General features: G+C 38.7%; 3 protein-coding genes across 3 annotated transcripts in view; all 3 read left to right on the top strand.

Annotated features, from left to right (window-relative positions):
- Positions 1 to 17809, top strand: part of LOC143452427 (uncharacterized) — a 33712-nt gene that overhangs the window by 11274 nt on the left and 4629 nt on the right. Inside the window, exons 6-15 of the mRNA XM_076953391.1 lie at positions 7029 to 7118; positions 7438 to 7536; positions 7839 to 7910; positions 8090 to 8230; positions 10201 to 10425; positions 10505 to 10867; positions 11044 to 11175; positions 12868 to 13198; positions 13341 to 13411; positions 16868 to 16945. Coding sequence (XP_076809506.1) covers positions 7029 to 7118; positions 7438 to 7536; positions 7839 to 7910; positions 8090 to 8230; positions 10201 to 10425; positions 10505 to 10867; positions 11044 to 11175; positions 12868 to 13198; positions 13341 to 13411; positions 16868 to 16945 — 1602 coding nt within the window. The remainder of the gene's footprint in view (positions 1 to 7028; positions 7119 to 7437; positions 7537 to 7838; positions 7911 to 8089; positions 8231 to 10200; positions 10426 to 10504; positions 10868 to 11043; positions 11176 to 12867; positions 13199 to 13340; positions 13412 to 16867; positions 16946 to 17809) is intronic.
- On the top strand, positions 1051 to 3334 carry LOC143451690 (prolyl endopeptidase-like). Its single transcript, XM_076952405.1, has 4 exons — positions 1051 to 1196; positions 1601 to 1702; positions 2042 to 2273; positions 2589 to 3334. The coding sequence occupies exons 1-3, from the start codon at positions 1051 to 1053 to the stop codon at positions 2256 to 2258; spliced, it is 465 nt and encodes a 154-aa protein (XP_076808520.1). The 3' UTR covers positions 2259 to 2273; positions 2589 to 3334.
- On the top strand, positions 4530 to 6906 carry LOC143452431 (receptor-interacting serine/threonine-protein kinase 3-like). The gene is made up of 4 exons (XM_076953409.1): positions 4530 to 4874; positions 5598 to 6059; positions 6216 to 6463; positions 6651 to 6906. Exons 1-4 carry the CDS (start codon positions 4636 to 4638, stop codon positions 6866 to 6868), a joined length of 1167 nt encoding a protein of 388 aa, XP_076809524.1. The 5' UTR covers positions 4530 to 4635; the 3' UTR covers positions 6869 to 6906.

Here is a 17809-nt window from a genome sequence, read left to right as displayed (position 1 = left end):
GCAGGTTACTACCGCAGGTCAACCCGGTTCATAAGCCATCTGACTGAGGCGTGTAGTCGGCTTGTGGCAGCAATGAATTGAAGTTGATTGACTCGCCTGCGCTACTAAACTTTCTATCTATTTATTTCTTCTTCATGCCACTGTGGTGGCCATTGCTTGGACATATCACTTTAACTCGTATCTGTGTTGATTTTATTGGTATTCGCGGTATTTGATCGTTCTTATGTATATGTGTGCGTACTTGTCGTTCGGGCAGACGAGATCTAGTATTGTACTGAAAATATCGACCATTTCAACGCGAAGCTGGAACGTTTGCAAAGCTTAGTCAACAAGCAAGCATCGGAATGACGGAATAATGACGACGGGAAGGCATCGACCAAAAGCGCGCGTGATTCGCGTCGCTCCAACTAAACCGCAGCCCATCATGGCTTGAAGTTCACGACCTGAACCTAGCTCACCAGTAGCCATGTTTTGCTGAATAACTCCAAACCAGCAAAGTGACTATGCTATTAACACAAGAAATTTGGTAAACGTGCCATCAACTGCATAAAACAACTGCGAGTCCGAATATCGCCTTTTGCTCTCACGACCAAAACGACGTCATTATTGAAATGTTACTTCTCGAAGATTGAAGCTGAGATGGCGGCTTAAACCTCGGTCTCTAAGTCATGGATCGAAACCGTTTATTTGGTCGTTGTTGTCACCGTTTCCTCCTCAGGAGGAGAGCAACAGCTACGTACCCGTTTTGCCTGAGCGTTTCCGACACATTTGCCTCAAGGTTTGTCACACCATCGACCAGGCAAATGTGTACTGCGCTACTAGTCGTATAACAGTAACATCCGACAAAGTTACATGCCGGCTTGCGGCTGTGTCATTCCCACAGCTGAGTTGGATGGATAGTGAAGTTGATGCTGTTTCAAGGCTATTTTTCGATACTGAACGAATCTCATATCAAGACGTGAATAATTGCTGGTTAGTAGGCCTAGTTGCCCTAAGGATGACTTGCATATATGCAATATTCAGTACGTTGGCGATTTTGTGAAAGTGTAAATGCCATCTACTCGTATAACGCTTGACACCGAATATTTTCTGATTCTTAGACTGACCATCAATGGTGGTTCGAACGGTGGTTTGCTGGTTGCTGCTTGTATCAACCAGAGACCAGACCTGTTTGGTTGCGCCGTCGCACAAGTCGGGTAAGTTGAACTTGACTTTGGCTTGTCTTTGGAACAACTACACTTGTGGGAGCGGTGTTATGTTAAATAACTGTCGCTAAAACGTTATCAGAAGGTTGCGATTTATGATTAAACAAGACTTGAGGAATTATCGCCGCACTAACGTCTTGAGTCTCGTCCTTGTCCCCATGAGCATTAGTCATAACACTTGGTGTTGACAGAGCGCATTTACGATTGCGTTCTACCCTCAGTGAATCAACTTCGACACGCGCTACGTCACCATGGGTGCGTACCATTGAGGGGTGCGCAACATTTATCGTCGGTGGGCCGCTATCAAGCACAGCAATAACACCAAGGGCCGATCTCAACATAAAATTATGAATACGCTGTTTACTTTGTAGTAAACGCGATAGTTTTGTCTTCAGGGTGATGGACATGCTTAAGTTCCACAAATACACAATCGGTCACGCATGGACGACTGATTTCGGATCTTCAGACAATGAGGAACAATTCCAGTGGCTTATTAAGTGAGTCATGTGTCAAATATTTGGTCGTGATTAGAAGTTAAAAATCAAATCGGTTTTGATGTGTATTAATCTTGGAGTATCATGCTGTCAGCTTAACTTTATATTTCAACTTTATTATTTTAATAAATTACCTTGCCCAGGTATTTACCCATTGGTCTTGTAAATAGTTTTGTGAAACTTAAAATTCGTCCGTAGTTGTTTAGATTTTCTTGAGTGTTACGTCATAGGCGTAACCTGATTGTTAGTTTACCTTTACGCTGACACAATACCTTGTTTATTTTATCAAAAAATTGATGTCGTTTGGCTTAACATTGTAATTATTGCTTCCTTTATGTCTAGATATTCACCCATACATAATGTGGGGAATTCCCAGGGCCCCCCAAAAAACCAGTACCCATCATTGCTGCTCCTAACCGGGGATCACGACGACCGTGTGGTGCCCCACCACTCCTTAAAGTACATCGCCACCGTGCAGGATAAAGTGGGGGCGTCCCCTAATCAGAGGAACCCTCTGCTGATAAGAGTCGACACAAAGTCTGGTCACGGCGGCGGGTAACCAACTTCAAAAATAGTGAGTTTGCTGCTTTTTTCCAGATGTGTTTTGTGAATATCAAAGTTTTTATAACTGCCCTTACATGCCGGTTTGTTATTTTGATTGCGGAGTTTATGATGTCACAGTGGGTTTTGTAAACGTTGTGACAACTTCTCTGAAATATCGCGGTTTTCTTTCTATTTATATATATTCACCTCTTGTTGGATGTTTGTCAAACCTGAAATCTTTTGCAGAAAATCCTAAAAGATTTTAAACCTGCGTTTTAAAAAGTTAAGAAACTCGGAGAGTATTTGTCCAGTTGATTTCATAATGATTTCATTATTACGTCAACAGATAGAAGAGATATCAGACATATATGGCTTCATTGGAAGAAACGTTGGCGCTGATTGGCTGGATTGCTCAGTCCCAGTTTCATCTTCAACAAACCGGTTATAACTGGCGCTCATATTGATAAGGAACATTTTAAAGACTAATTCCATTCTTTTTCCAACGCATTTCGTCATCTTAGCATTTTTACAAATCGACTTAATTCCATATTTTTTCACTTGTTCGTTTGACGTGAATCCATCAACATCAACGTGGTTGCAATACAACTTGACCATTTATCTATTTAGGCAATTTCATTTGGTCAAAACGCGCCTTTTTCATGTTTTCTGTTTCCCTTGTCATCAGCTGTTGGTCGTCCCACGAAAAATAACTTGCTAGCAGTAAAATGTATACTACAGGCTGCTGTATTAATTCTTGCACTATTTAAATAAATTGTTCCAACGCTTTTTCTAGAATTTGTCGCCATTTTGTTGCAGCATAATTTGAAGTCTTCCACATTTGTTTGGTGTTCGTCTGATGAAGCTTGATCAATTTTTCCGCATTGTAGTTTCACAGAACTTAATTCGTATTTAGGAAATTTTATTTAGTCCAGTTGCACATTCCTGTGACTTCTGCACTGATCTTGATTTCTCGACTCGGGTGTTTCCCGCAAAATATTTTGCTGCTTTTTAGACATATTTGCTTCTGTTGCTTTGTTACTTGATGTGTATGAATTAAATAAGTTTAATATCTCTTGGACAGAGATTGATAGATGGGAAAGATTCTTGCTGGAACTTGCCAAGATGAACACAATGTAGGATTTTGTGTTTAACAATGAACTACAAGTGTAGTAATATTAATAAGAGTAGGCTATATATATATCAAACCCACTGTTTCGTCATAATTACGAGAGGCTTCATAGTTCGTTTGTTATAACTGCCTTGTTACGTCACACCGCTTCATCAGGCGACTGGATAATCGAATACCGGTTAAACGAGGTACGAATAATCGAGGAAGCTCACCTGGACGGCCAACAACAACCTGGTCCTACTCATCAGTCAGGAGGAAGAAATCATCAATGGAGCCAATCATACAACAGTCAGGAATGTGCGATTGTATGAGTCTATCAAGATATTTTGCGAGTTTATATTCAGTTGAACCGATCATACTAACCAGTGCGTTACCGGGTGTGTGTGCTTGCATGCGCAAACAAGCGCACATTACTCATTCATAAGACATGCGCTGATCAATCACCAATTAATTATGCTTGAGTTGTGCTACTGTGTTTTACTTTTATTTTCAAATCAAATTGTTCGTCTTCGGCTGAAAAATGAAGGAGAGATTCTTGCCACCATTCGTCGACGATAAATTGTCCAGGAATGATCTTTCGATGAATACAGAAAATAACTAAACATCCTTTTGCATTTGAAAAATCTACTACTATAGAAAATATGTCAAAAAAAACACAAAAATGCTGCTTTCTCAATAAAAGTGAATTTTATTTAAAATTTGTCACACAGCAAGTGGTTTTCGACAATGACGGTGTTGAATATTGTTAAAGTAAACACGAGATAAGGACAATCTAAGAATTCGCACGATGACGTAAAAGTGAACTATGTGCTGTCAGTAATGATGCATGTTATTCATAGAAAATGTACGGATAATTACGTGTATCAGCAAAAATCACATAAAAGTAGTACCGGGCAGTGGGGTTCATTCCACCCATCATTGAAACCTGTTCGACTGCATCGCTAATTAGCGCCGACAAAGTTATTGATTTACATTGATTGGTTAACAATTACCTGATCAACCTTCTTATCAACTATTTCGTTTGCTTTGCGCTTGTGACTCGCTGCGCTGCAGCAACTATTCACTCTTGTTCAGCGTCTTTCAATGATTGTTCAATCTTTGCAAAGTTGCTTGTGTCGCCATCACGCTTATGAAAACGACTTGTAAAATCTATTTATTTGCAACCCAGACTTTCAAAGCTCAGCTACATTGGCTCACCAACTAAAGCTGTTTAATCTAGCAGGAGATCTAAAGTCAAGGGTAGAATTTAATTATTTTGTAGTTTATGAGTTATTCAAACATGGCTCAAGTTTTGAGTGCCAGGAAATACAATGCAAGAATGACGTCATCTTTTCAATCTTACGAGGCATCCAGTTTGAAGACGAGTTGGGATAAAGAGGACTTATTGGGCAGAGGAAGTTTTGGTAAAGCTAGAAGATGCATCCACAATCAACTGGGAAAAGTCGTTGCTAAATGTTTCAAAGTTGAAGGACTTTCTGTAGACAAAGATAAAGTCATGCTGAAGTAAGTCTTACAACTTACGTCACAGTACACTGTATATTTTCATATTATTAATGCTCAGTATTGCAATCGCTTTTAGTCAAACATTAACGTGTTGTAGATCTAGATCATGTTGTTGTAATGTTTGCAATTTTGATTTGGTTCAGGAGGTGTGCTAACCCCGGCCTTCGAGCCAACTGCGGCCCCCGACCTTGTTTTATCGGCCCACGGCCATCATTGAGCTCACGCGTAACTTCGCACCAAAGATGAGACAAATAAGAAACTAACCTTAGAGGTTTTATTATTAAAGAAACGAGTTTTAGTTCAACATAAAACTGCCGAATTCTGGATTAAAGTTGTTTGTCAAACATTAATTGACCGTGCTAACTTGAATTCGCTAATTGTAAGGCCGCCTAAGGCCAAAGCTACCTTACGTTTTTAAGCCTATGAGCCAGACAATGGCTCCACCAGTCACGAGACTCTGTACTGGAGTGACAATTGCTAAGTTGCTGTTACAAGTTACATCGAATGATATTAATGAAATACTGTAAAGTTTTCTAAACTACAAAGACAAGCCACTACAACTGGTCCATTTGACTGCTATTTGTATTGCCTTTAGGGCGCGATGTTTGCGATGTTCGGTGATTCGGTAGGTAAGCGTCAACTAGTGGCAAGTCAATTTATATCGTATCTTACTACACAGAAAGGTGTAAGATAAATGTTGTTTTGTTAAATTTCTATTTTTAGTATTGAGAGAGAGATGAAAGTTCTTTATCGTCTCAAACATCAGCACATTGTTGCTATTCATGGCATCACAGAATGGAGCGATTGTATAGGAATCATCATAGAATATGTTGAAGCTGGCAACTTGGATGATTGTCTGTGGCTCCAAGGAGATATAAAGAATGTACCATTGCTCCTACAGCTCCGATTTGCCCATCAAATAAGTGACGGCTTACGTTACTTGCACCACCATGATAAGAAGAGATCCTACTTACATTGCGACCTGAAACCAGGAAACATTTTGCTCACACCAGACCTGATGGTGAAGATTGCAGATTTTGGCTCCGTTGCTATTGCCACGGCAACAGGAGCTACAGGAGGATCTTTTACAATAACTTTAACTACTCAGCATACTCCATTCTACACTGCACCAGAGCTTTTGGGAAACATACTAAGTGATAAAAAGCCAAGTATGGATGTGTATAGGTGGGAAAGAGTTTTCGTATTTCTATGAATGAAACAGCTTAAAATGCCAGTGAAAGAATTATTTATACATTTGTTGCTGTTGTAAATGTTTCCAACACAACTTAAAACAGTGAAGTGAGAGTAAAACAACATTCTTTCTTGTATCTTATATGTTAGCTATGGGATGGTGCTCTATGCAATCCTCACCAGGCATCCTGCATTTTCTTCTGATGAACCTGTCAACCCTGGTATAATTATCAACCTAATTATCCATCGTGGCCAAAAACCAAAACAAAAATATCTTGATGACGTTGAGTCAACATTGAAAGACAAACCTGAAGATCTTGATATCTTTAAGTTCTTAAAAGATATCATGGTTCGATGCTGGGATTTCGAGGTGAAGAATCGACCAGATATACAACAAGGTAAATAGCACGTGTTAAGTATGCTGCCATATTATTCCTACATTCAAAGCATACAACAACTACAGTATATTGCTGTTATATTAAGTATTAAGTACCATTTAAATTTGAAAGTAAATTTGGATAAAATGTGCTATTATTTTCTTTATTTGTTGTCGTCAGTGTAATATTTGTTTTTCATGATTTCCAGTCTATGATGAAATTGATGAAAAGCTGCGTTCGTTGAACAAATCTGACATCACCTACCACATATCTGATCTTAAAAAGAATGAGGAACCTGAACCAACACCAAGCAGTGTGAAAATAGTGCTGAGTGAATTCTCATCTCCGTTTGAAGTAGGACCACAACCATCTACTGTTTATTTGCCGATATCAGGTGTCCGGTTGCTTCAATGTTTGGCTTTTTAATCAATTGTTGCAATCTTATTATATTATAAAGTTTTAAACACAAAGTATTTATAAACTTAGTATTTATTCAATTGTAATGTTTTCATTGTTTTCTTCTCTAAACCATTAGAGCAATCTTTCTCAACCTCTTCCACATCCATCCAGGACGAAGTAAATGCAGGTTCCACTACTATTACAACCCGGGAATCCCCAGGTATAAAACAAGGGACATCCCTTGCTCAAATTGGTTTGGTGGAAAATGTTCAAACTGGTATATGATTTATTATCAATTATATGATTTATACCTAACAACCTATACCACATACACTATATATATACTACACTACTATACTGCATATGCTATAACAACCTATAGTCCTATACCCTAAACAACCTATACCAATTATCCGCCAATATCAGGTTTTTCGGTTGATTTTGCCTATTTAACATCATTAATGATATGTTGGTCAGTTGTTTAACGTTTTGAAAAACCGTTCCTCTTAACTTTAAGGTTTATTCATTAAACTATGTCCAACATAAGTGTAATGATAAAGATTTTTATTGTTTGCTTTTCTTTGTTTCATCTACAGAGCAATCAACTTCTGCCACGTCCATCCAGGATGAAGTGAATGAAGGTTTCTCCACTCTCACAATCCGGGAATCCCCAATTCAAAAACAAATCATACCAAGTCAGTGTTTTGTTAAAATATTTATTTGTGTTTTTTCATTCAATTGCTTTTACAAAATGTTTAAGATAGAAGCTGATTGTTTACCGCGTGTATCATCGCTTATCGTTATTTTTCAAGTTACCAATTTCAGATAAATAAAAGTTAAACCCATGATTGCTCTTTACACCTTTACAGAAATAACAACCTAACAAGTTTAGAGACTGAAGTAGATGTGAGCTTAAAATAAGGCGCACAATTTAATGTGAATGCTTTTCATAATCGATTGATTTTAAAATCATTTCTAACTCTTCACACTGTCGCAGAAATAAAACCAAAAAATGAATCGGCAGATGGAGCTGTTGAGACTGCAAGTGATGTTGCTAAAACATCTTCAGGTAAAGGGGAAAAGCTGTTAAAATAAGAAAAATATCTGGGTAGTTGCAAATAATGAATAAACAAAGATTATGTTTGCTTTTGCTCTTCCTTGACAGTTACTGTTACTTGTTCAGTAACATCCGACATATGCATGTTCACACAGATTTTTATCCCTGACTTTAACTTGTTTAACCAACAGAGCAATTTTCCTCAACCTCTGCTACATCCATCCAGGATGAAGTAAATGCTGGTTCCACTACTCTTACAACCCGGGAATCCCCAGATGTGAAACAAGAGACATCCCCTGAAAAAAGCAGTTTGGTGACGAATGTTGAAACTGGTATATGATTTATTTATCAGTTATATGATTTATACCTATCCGTTGCCCTAAGTATTAAAAATAACATTGTTGAAAACTTAAAAAAATGACAGAGGTAAACCGATGTCAACAGAAAACTTAGGGAAGGTGTAAAATATGTATTGATGTCATATAATATATATACTTTGATGCCAGTATATATACTTGGAATATGTTCTGTTAATTTCCTAACATAACAGAGTATGTCAAGTTAGTAGAACTTATTTAACAATTACCAGTTTTACTGTGTTTGATTAACATGAGCAGTTTTCATGATCTTGCCAACTATGTCCTTACTAAATTCACTTCCAGTTGCTCCGACTGTCACAGAATTAAAGCCGGAACATGAACGCCTAAACACTTATGATTTCATTGTTGATTTTGTTCTTAACCGTATTTCTAGCTGTCGAGACTGTCATAGAAACAATGCCAGTAAAAAAACCAGCAATTAATAAATGAATGGTATAAACTAGGGCTACTCAACTATTTTTAGCAAAGGTCCAGTTACAAAATTTCAAAATTTGCTTAGGTCTGTTATAATTCTCATGAAATAATTTACAGTCATACAAATGTATTAAGATACGATATATAAAGTATTATAATTCTCTGGATGGGTGTTAATTTAATTTTAAATTCTCCAGATTTTTTTTTAACACAACACATGAAATACGGTATCTACAAAATCCGGCAAAGCGGTATTAGCAAAAGCAATAAGCGAAATTTATTTATTGTTCTGTTAGTCAAAGCTAGTGAGAGATTTGGCATTTCTTATTTCTTGCTAGTTCTTTAAATCTTGGTTCCAAATTAGTGAGAGCGAGTCGAAGGCAGTGGTGAAGGGTCTCATTGGCCATACAGATGCGAAATTTATTCTTTATGAAGTTCATGTTTGAAAACGCTGACTCGCAGCTGTGCATTGTGACGTCAGCAAGGCTTGTTTGAAATTGTGCTATTGTCTGCTGTTTTTTGTTTTTGCAAATCAACGATAATGGATTTGGTTTTGCTAAAAAACTTGTGTCCTTTATGAAGTCATAAATATCATTGTGACTTTATAAAGTTTCTTTATGGGTTGCAATTAGCGCTTTACTAATGATGGGCTTTACCCAGAAACAGTGCTGTCGAAGGCTACATATCCTTAGTGGTTTTGTATTAAACTTGTGTAATCATTGTTTTATCAACAAAAGAAGGCGCAAAATGTCGGCTGCCCCGATTGACAAACGACCTATTAACAAAAACCTCTAGAAGACTAGTTTGAGCTACCGCTTACACACTCGCTGATTAATTGAATAAGTAGGAATAATAAAACTAATGATGAACGATTTCATTTGCGTAAATACTGAGACAGATACGGTCCGGATTCAACACTGAAAAGGTCCGCATTTGGACCGCAGTCCGCCAGTTGAGTAGCCCTGGTATACACGAAGGATATGTGATTGCAGGCAATATACCTGAGGTGACCAAAGTTAAGAAATGCAAGAACCACAAATAGAAAATCAAAAATCTTCCAAAGCCAAAACATTTGCAACGAAAACAATAAACCTAAGAGAATTATATAATAACAAATGATGCTTTTCGCTCGTTTTTTCGAAAACTTTTTAAAGTTATTTATGCGTTTGAAGCTTATTCAATGTGAATGGCAAAAAGTAACATCACGAAAATTGTTTCTTTCTGACAACTCAAATGCCCAACGACAAGTTTAATCAGTTTCGGCTTACGTCCGGGACTTCCCCTAATATAATCCAACTGTTATCTTTAGTTAAGACCTTGCTTATGACGTCACTAACAATAAAATCGGCCTATTTAGATAACAGATAATTTTTTTACAGAGATGTAAAATGCCTATTTCTCATCGCTGTATAATACAAAGCAAAAAATTATATTTAATACTTCGATATTAAAACAGGGTTAAAAATTGATTATTTGAAACTACAATTTTTGAATCCTTTTCAATGCAGGGTTGGAAAACATGAGTAAACAAATCTCATCCATAAATGATCTAATTTCAAATGAAAAAATAGACAAAGCACTGAAGGCTTGTGAAGATCTAAAATCTGCAATGAATTCCACCTTCGTAACCGGTGATGATGCAATCGATATCGGAAATGACATCATCAATCTCATGTCGACTCTACGTCGTAAGAAATACTCATCGACAATATTGACACTTCTGTTGCTTGCAGGTGATCTTACTCAAACGTTAAACATTCTTAAGCACTGAACAAACTCAAGTAAGATTACTCAAACTTGTATTGTGCGCAGGTGATCTTCACAAACAGATTGATGATCCTACTGAGAAAGTGGAACTGATGGGAAGATGCGCATTTGAATGTTACGGCTTTATAGTGCGATGCAACAAAAATATGCAACGAACCACATATCGTCAAGTGATTTCACGCATGACTGACTTCGTTCAATCCATCCACTCAGTGAAAGTCGATGATGAAAAGTTGGCCGCAACATTGCAAGCTCACTGTTGGATGATCTTCGCATCGTGCCATAGCCATCTTGCTAATTACTCGCGCGCAATCGAAGTTCTCCAACTGGCCATCGCCACATTTGAATCCACATTCGGCGATGGATGTAGGAAGATGTGGTTGTACTCAGCATGCTGCAATAATATGGGTTCGTATGTTAATTTACAACGTCATGACCAAATAGCAATTTATGTTTTAAAATAATAATTAATTCATTGTTGGTTTATGAATTGACGATTATGACGTCATTGTCAATTAGGGTTGATAATCGAGTTTTTTAATTTTAAAATATTTCATCGTGATCATTGATTTACAATTATTTAGGTACTTATTACGCAAACAACAACCAACCTGAGGAAGCTGAGATTTTCTACATCAAATCATTTCACGCACATCAGGAAGTGGAAGATAAGAGCGAGCAATGGAAGATGGAAAATATTCACAACACAATTAATAGTAAGAAAAAAAATATTTGTTTTCTTTGTTTAACCTTGGATGCTGTTGTCATTGAATACGTCATAAATATTTACGTAATTGAACCCATTCCTCTCATTGAACATTTCAGGAAATGACGTCACTATGACGCAATTACAATATAAATTCTTACGTTTTGTTAATTTACGTTGCAAAGCATCTGCACAGCGCGTCATATCCGTTTTTTTATCTTCTAAATATTACGTAATAATTAAAATCATAGCGTCACGACTGTCTCATCTCAATGACGTCATAATAAGCAAATCAAACATGCGACCTGTTAGACCAGCGGTTCCCAAACTATTTTGAGCGCGACCCAAGTCCGAGTTTAGTGAACATCTCGCGGCCCAAGCTTCAAACAACGCATTTTCACACGAAATAATAACGATTGCACAACATAACAGTTGCTAAGTTCGTTTGCTATGTTAACAATCTACTCTTTTCTCAAGTACCTATGGGCCTACGCTACAGACATACAGACAAGCAGGGGTAATCTGATCCACTCGCTATGGAACAATGTATTTTATAACAAACATAGGTTTGCATCGCCTTGGTGCGTCCCATTTTTTGACTCTTCGCGACCCTTGTTTGCGAACCAACATGTTGTTTATTTGTGTTAGCGACCCATACTTTAGGAACCGCTGTGATAGACATTTGCAATCACTTGAAAGAGGCAATTTTTTCTCTATTACACATATTTCTGTTTTATTATGACGTCACCTTTGTTTAATCGCGCTCTACTTAACTGAATGCCTTATTTTGTTGATTGTTTTGCGAACAATAGTGGAGAAAAAGTTTTGTTTGATGTGCCCGCACCCACTTTCTTGCGTTCCCTCACGGTCTAGACTTTTTGAATCTCGCCTTTTCTTGTTTTCCGCCGCCTTTGAATCTCGCCTTTTTCTGTTACGTTACTTTTGCGTCTTGAATTAACACGGCAATTAATAAATTACTTGTGGTGCAATCAGAAAATTTAAAGCAAGTGTTGAATGGAGTCAGGGTTTTCTAAAAGTCATGAACACTCAATTCGTCGTCGCACCCACATAGCCCAGAAACTACCGTCCGATTTCGAACATAAGCTAGGACAATTCCAGCCGTTCATAATTAATCAAACGACGTGCCGAGAAGAAATACGATTTCTCTCAAATTGGAGTAAATGTGGCCACGAGTTATTTCTTTCTATTTTTTTCTGTGGCAATTTTATCTTTTTTGTAAATATTTCTGTATATTATGACGTCACTTTTATTACTTAACTGAATGCCCTCGCACAACACATGCTGTGACGTACCAGGCTGAGATGGAAGCATCTGAAGAAATTGCCACTAATTTGCAGTTAACAACGAGATAATCTTTACTTGTGTCAATAACCTGAATGATTTCTGACTGTAGCGATCTTTATCTCGCGAGTAAACTTTGTTCTTATTGCACGTGATCAGTTATTTATTATGGAAAATGACAGGCACCATGTCTATATGTGGTTAATTGTTAAATTTTTATTTATTCGACTAAATTGTCTGTTTATTTATTTCAGTTGTTACGCCAGAATATATTTATTGTGACGTCAACATGCGTTTGATCATATTTGTCCCAGCTATAGGCCTACATGCTTTTGGATAAATTACTTTTTATCAATGTTAGTTCTGTAGCATTGTGACTATAATTATTCTTGTTTCTTAGATTTGTGCAACTTCTACCAAAATCATCCAACCATGTCGAGGGAGAAAGGAAGTGACGTTTACAACATCCTTCACACACAAAAGCACCTAATGGGACTTCCCCGCTTCTGGAACATGTTATCAAGCTTACGATTGATGATTCTTCTCAGTGTGGATGGTGACGTCAAATCCATCTGCAATGAACTCGTCACCATGGCAACGAACATATCACCACCAACTGATCAACGCAATAGATTATGTTTTAGTCTCAGAGCAACCGCCCAACTTTTATCTTCAAAGAATGATGACGAATCAGCGAAGTCTTTACTAGAATGTGTGGATAAATTTGAAAAGTAAATTTTCCTGATTTGAATGTAACTTCCAAATTACGTCAATATTACGTCATTATTATCATAAAATATACGTGTGACTCTTTGATTGTTGTAAAAACATATTCAGCGTCCAAACAGTTAAAACAAAAATATATTGTTGCAGATTTTCTTCCAAAGTTGGCGAATCATCTAAAGGAAATATGTCACATCACCAGGCAAATGATGACGTCACTAGTAAGAATTTAATTGCAAATGAAACATGTTACATACGACAGCTAATTTTTTTTGGTGTTTGCAAACTTTTGATATAGCTTTATGTATGTCATGTTCATATACAACTCATGTTGACATAAACATTATATTTATGGAGTTGTGTCTGAAATTTTAACCAAGCCACTGACAAAGAAAGGTGGCAAAATCGTGCCAATAATGATGCTTTTAAGCGTCAAAGAACACATTCAACAGTGAAGAGTAAGTTATAACCAATATGAACATGGTTGTTATAATTTTCCAGGATAACTTACCATGGCAAATTGTTGTAAAGTTGCAGCTTAGCGCACATGTAAATCGAGGTAAGTACCCAAGGGTGATAGGCTAGTAAGAAAAACGGTCAATCCATGTTTATTTTTTTCTGGTACTTATGAAACTCATGTATTATCTGGTCATTGGTACAGTTTTGGTAAGAAAAACGGCGAGCCCGCAATCTAGTTCTCTGTGAAGCGAGTTGAAGCACCCGTCGGTGGTAGCCTTCTTCTTTCGTATGAGGTGGGCTCAAGCATATTCAGCTACCAATTGCAGCTTGCCCTCTACGTCAGGGTTTTCAGGTCCTCTTGGCCTATGGGTGGGTGTAGGACACGACAGTCGAAGATGATGTGTTCTGCTGTCTGTGATTCTGCACCGCAAATACATGATGGTGATGTTTTGAGGCCCCAGCGTTGCATGCATTCGCTGAAGCGGCCTACTCCAGTTCTGAGGCGGTTCAGGGTTGTCCAGATCTTTCGAGGAAGGTCTGCGCCAGCAGGGGGGGTGGAGGGCTCCACATTGAACTAGGGGGGCTGGACACTTCTTTCCAGTCGTTGCACCATGCAGTGTTGATGTTAAAACCGGTGATTACAAGTGCAGTAACGTGTCTGCTAAAAGGGCGGCGAGAAACCAGTCGTGACGGCCACTGTGACGTTTGCTGCTTAAGGTTCTGTACAAGGGATGATTGGTGCTGGCCATGGCTTGGCCTGCAATCTTGTGGGTTGCTTGTACTCTCCGATGTTTGGAGGGAGAAATGCCTGCCAGTACTGGCATAAACACATCAGGAGTGGGGCGCAGGTAGCAAGTAATGATCCTGAGGTTCTCATTTAGGGTGGTGTCCGTTTCTTTGCATGCACACTACTACACCAGACCATACTTGTGTAATGTTGTTTGTGGTAAGTTGCTGATGTAGATGTTGAAAAGCATTGGCGACAAGGCAGAAACCTGAGGTACGCCATTTTCAGGCGTCGCAGGCGGCTGCTTTGTCCGTCACTGATCTTGAGAGTGAAACTGCGGTTGGACAAGATGTTAGTAATGAAACGCACTAGGTGTTGGTCAGGGATCATCCGAAGAAGTTTGAGGGTTAGGCCTTGCTGCCACACGGTGCCATTGGCAGCCAGTGAGGTCCACCAGAACAACACCCGCTTTCTGTTTTCGCTCGAAGCAGTCCTCGATGTTGTCGGTGAGCTTCAGCACCTGCTGTACAGTTGATCGTCCCCGTCGGAATCCAGCCTGTTGTTGTGGTAGCTGTGGTTCAACGACAGGGTCATGGCGGCCCAGCAGGAGCCTCTCCATGACTTTGTAGGGGACACAAAGTAGAGAGATAGGACGGTAACTGTTGGGGTTGTCTTCGGGTTTGTTGGGTTTTAGCAGGGCGATAACATTGGCCCTGCGCCAGATCTTCGGGATCGCCATGCGGCGGAGGCGTAAATAGATTGTTGAGCCATGCTTGACATTTTCTGCTGCACCACTGTTTGAGGAACTCTCGGGCGGATGTTATCCGGTCCTTGGGCTTTCCCACTCTTCAGCTGCATGATAGCACTGGTGAGATCCTGGATTGTGAATGGCGTGGAAAGATGTCCGTCTAGTCCATGTGCCTTCCATAGTGCACTGCATTCCTGCTTTACTTTACGTGTATGGTTCTTGTCTGCATTACTAAAACAGCCATTGGCTAGGAGCTGCCCGGCTATGGAATTTACTGTAATCGGGCATGGTTTTGACTGAGCGTTTCCTCCAGTGAGATGGTTAAAAGCAGGGCTTTGGAGCCGGAGCTGGAGCCCGGAGACGGAGCCCCGGAGCCGTGCATTTTCAAAGGAGCTGGAGCCGGAGTTCTTCTTGAAATTCAAATGGAGCCGGAGCAGGAGCTGGAGCCAGTTGTTTGAAACATAGCTCCGGCTCCGATGTATTTCATAAGATGCTATGCTACTAGCCTACTACTATTGACTGAATTCACATAATTTAAGAGCAACCCTTCACAAAGTTAACAGTTACTGGGGATTTGACAGCGGAGCAGTCACATGTTCATAGTAGCAACTGATGTTACTGGCTATTGACTGACCCATTGAGATAGATAATCCAAATTGAGCCTTCAACCTTAAACCTCAGTTTGTGACGTAATGGAGCCGGAGCTGGAGCCGGAGCAGTGGTATCAATGAGCTCCGGACCTGGAGCTGGAGCAATTTAAAATTTACGCCTGTTCCGAAACCCTGGTTAAAAGTCTTCCACGTTTTTCTGCTGGAATGCGTAAAATCAATGTCCTTTACAGTATCCTCCCATCGCATCCTGACATTTTTGTCGAGGCAGTTTAGCAAGTCTGTAGCCTTGAAAGCAGCATCACTAGGTTTCTCGGCACTCACGAATGCGTCATAGTGGTTATTAAATTCATCATCCCATGTGGGGATGTAGTGTTGCCGACGGCCACGTGGTATGGACTTGCAGCGTCAGTGAGTAGTTGGTAAAATGCAGAGTAGTCTACATTGATGGTAGCCTGATAGAACAAGAACACATCTGTTTATTTGAAATGGTTGCTGGGTTTAGTTTTAATCGGTATCTATGACATTCAAAGTCTACTAAACGTTCTACTTGACTGAGCATTTTAATGACGTCGTCTCGATAATAAATCACCGTAAAATACATCCGAATATTATATCATGGCGTGTGTTTAAAGGATAAAAAGGGAACCCTCCCAACCATAAGTTGCTTATTCCTTAAAAATTTTAAAAATAGATCTGGCTTCCTGTTTAATTGCTGAATTGCTCAGACCTGTTAAATTATCACTGAACTAAAACGTAATAAAAATTTTACTCTCAATCGTAGTATTGTGCGCCATCTTGTGGTAATCGTAGTTAGTAGTTTAAATCGTAGTTTGCTCCAAACAATGGTTGGCATTATTGTCCAAACTATACCGTAGCACAGCGCAGTGTAAAACCAGAATATCTACTCCAATTCTGTCTACTTAAGGATTATTCATTGAATCATGCCTCACATGTAATGATTATGTATTTATTAATTATCTACGGAGCAAAGTCCAGGTGTTGTTTCTAGATAAGTTTAAACTATTTCTGTAAACAGGTAACTTATCATGAATTATATTCACGTGCACGTTTATCATAAACACCACTACACTTATGATTTCATCGTTTATTTTGTTCCTAATCTTATTTCTAGCTGTCCAGACTGTCACAGAAGCAATGCCAGAGGATAAAGCAGCTGATGGAGCTAGTGATGATGATGGAAGGTCTCAAGGTAAGTAAATAATCTTAATAGAGTAAGAAAAATTGCTAGGACATTTCCTTTCATAAATGTGTGGTATATAGCAATTCCCATTATACGTCACAAAGCTGCTGGGAACGGATTTCTTCCTATGATGCATTTTACCCCTTTAATTCGGAAACCCCGCTTTTCGACTCCGACACAAAAGTTTTGGAACAAATGTGCAAATAAATAGAAATAAAATCCGATAAACCGGATTATTAAGAGTTAAGCGAAAATGATTCACGATTGTCCTAATACAGTAGTTAGTTGCCGAAACAATAACCCATTATTTACGCATAATAATGTTGCAATTTCACTCTTTAAACTTCTCCAACAGTCTTTATTGATTTGAAATTAGTTTGAGTGTCAAGCAGTGCAGCATTGGGCTTTGTAAAAAAGTCAATTGTGGAGATAACTTAGTGATTAGAGCATTCGTCTTTAATACGGTAGCTCTGGGGTTCGACACTGGGTTGAATTATCCAAAAAATATTTTTTTGTTTTAGTTGCTGTCCAGCCAGAAACTCGGTACTTTGAATAGGAGTAAAATGCATCTGCTTTTTAAACACGGAGCTGCATTTGCAAGATTGGTTAATTTTTCGCTCTCTGATAATCTAGATTCCCCGCTAAACCGACACTTTATGACGAAACAAAATGTTCCGGATTATCGAGGTCTGACTTATATGAAGGATATGTGATTGCAGGCAATAGACCTGAGGTGGCCAAAGTTAACAAATGCAAGAACCACAATTAGAAAATCAAAAATCTTCCAAAGCCAAAACATTTGCAACGAAAACAATAAACCTAAGAGAATTATACAATAACAAATGATGCTTTTCGCTCATTTTGTCGAAAACG

Source organism: Clavelina lepadiformis, chromosome 4, assembly GCF_947623445.1.
Source record: "Clavelina lepadiformis chromosome 4, kaClaLepa1.1, whole genome shotgun sequence".
NCBI lineage: Eukaryota > Metazoa > Chordata > Ascidiacea > Aplousobranchia > Clavelinidae > Clavelina > Clavelina lepadiformis.
The sequence above is the reverse complement of the archived record's forward strand: the minus strand, read 5'-3'. Positions and strand labels throughout refer to the sequence as shown.

Coding starts and splice junctions, on each gene's coding strand:
- LOC143451690 (XM_076952405.1), top strand. CDS start 1,051: ATGCCATCTACTCGTATAACGCTTGACACCGAATATTTTCTGATTCTT. Junction 1,197..1,600: donor TGCGCCGTCGCACAAGTCGG/GTAAGTTGAACT, acceptor TTTTGTCTTCAG/GGTGATGGACATGCTTAAGT. Junction 1,703..2,041: donor CAATTCCAGTGGCTTATTAA/GTGAGTCATGTG, acceptor CTTTATGTCTAG/ATATTCACCCATACATAATG.
- LOC143452431 (XM_076953409.1), top strand. CDS start 4,636: ATGAGTTATTCAAACATGGCTCAAGTTTTGAGTGCCAGGAAATACAAT. Junction 6,060..6,215: donor CCAAGTATGGATGTGTATAG/GTGGGAAAGAGT, acceptor CTTATATGTTAG/CTATGGGATGGTGCTCTATG. Junction 6,464..6,650: donor TCGACCAGATATACAACAAG/GTAAATAGCACG, acceptor CATGATTTCCAG/TCTATGATGAAATTGATGAA.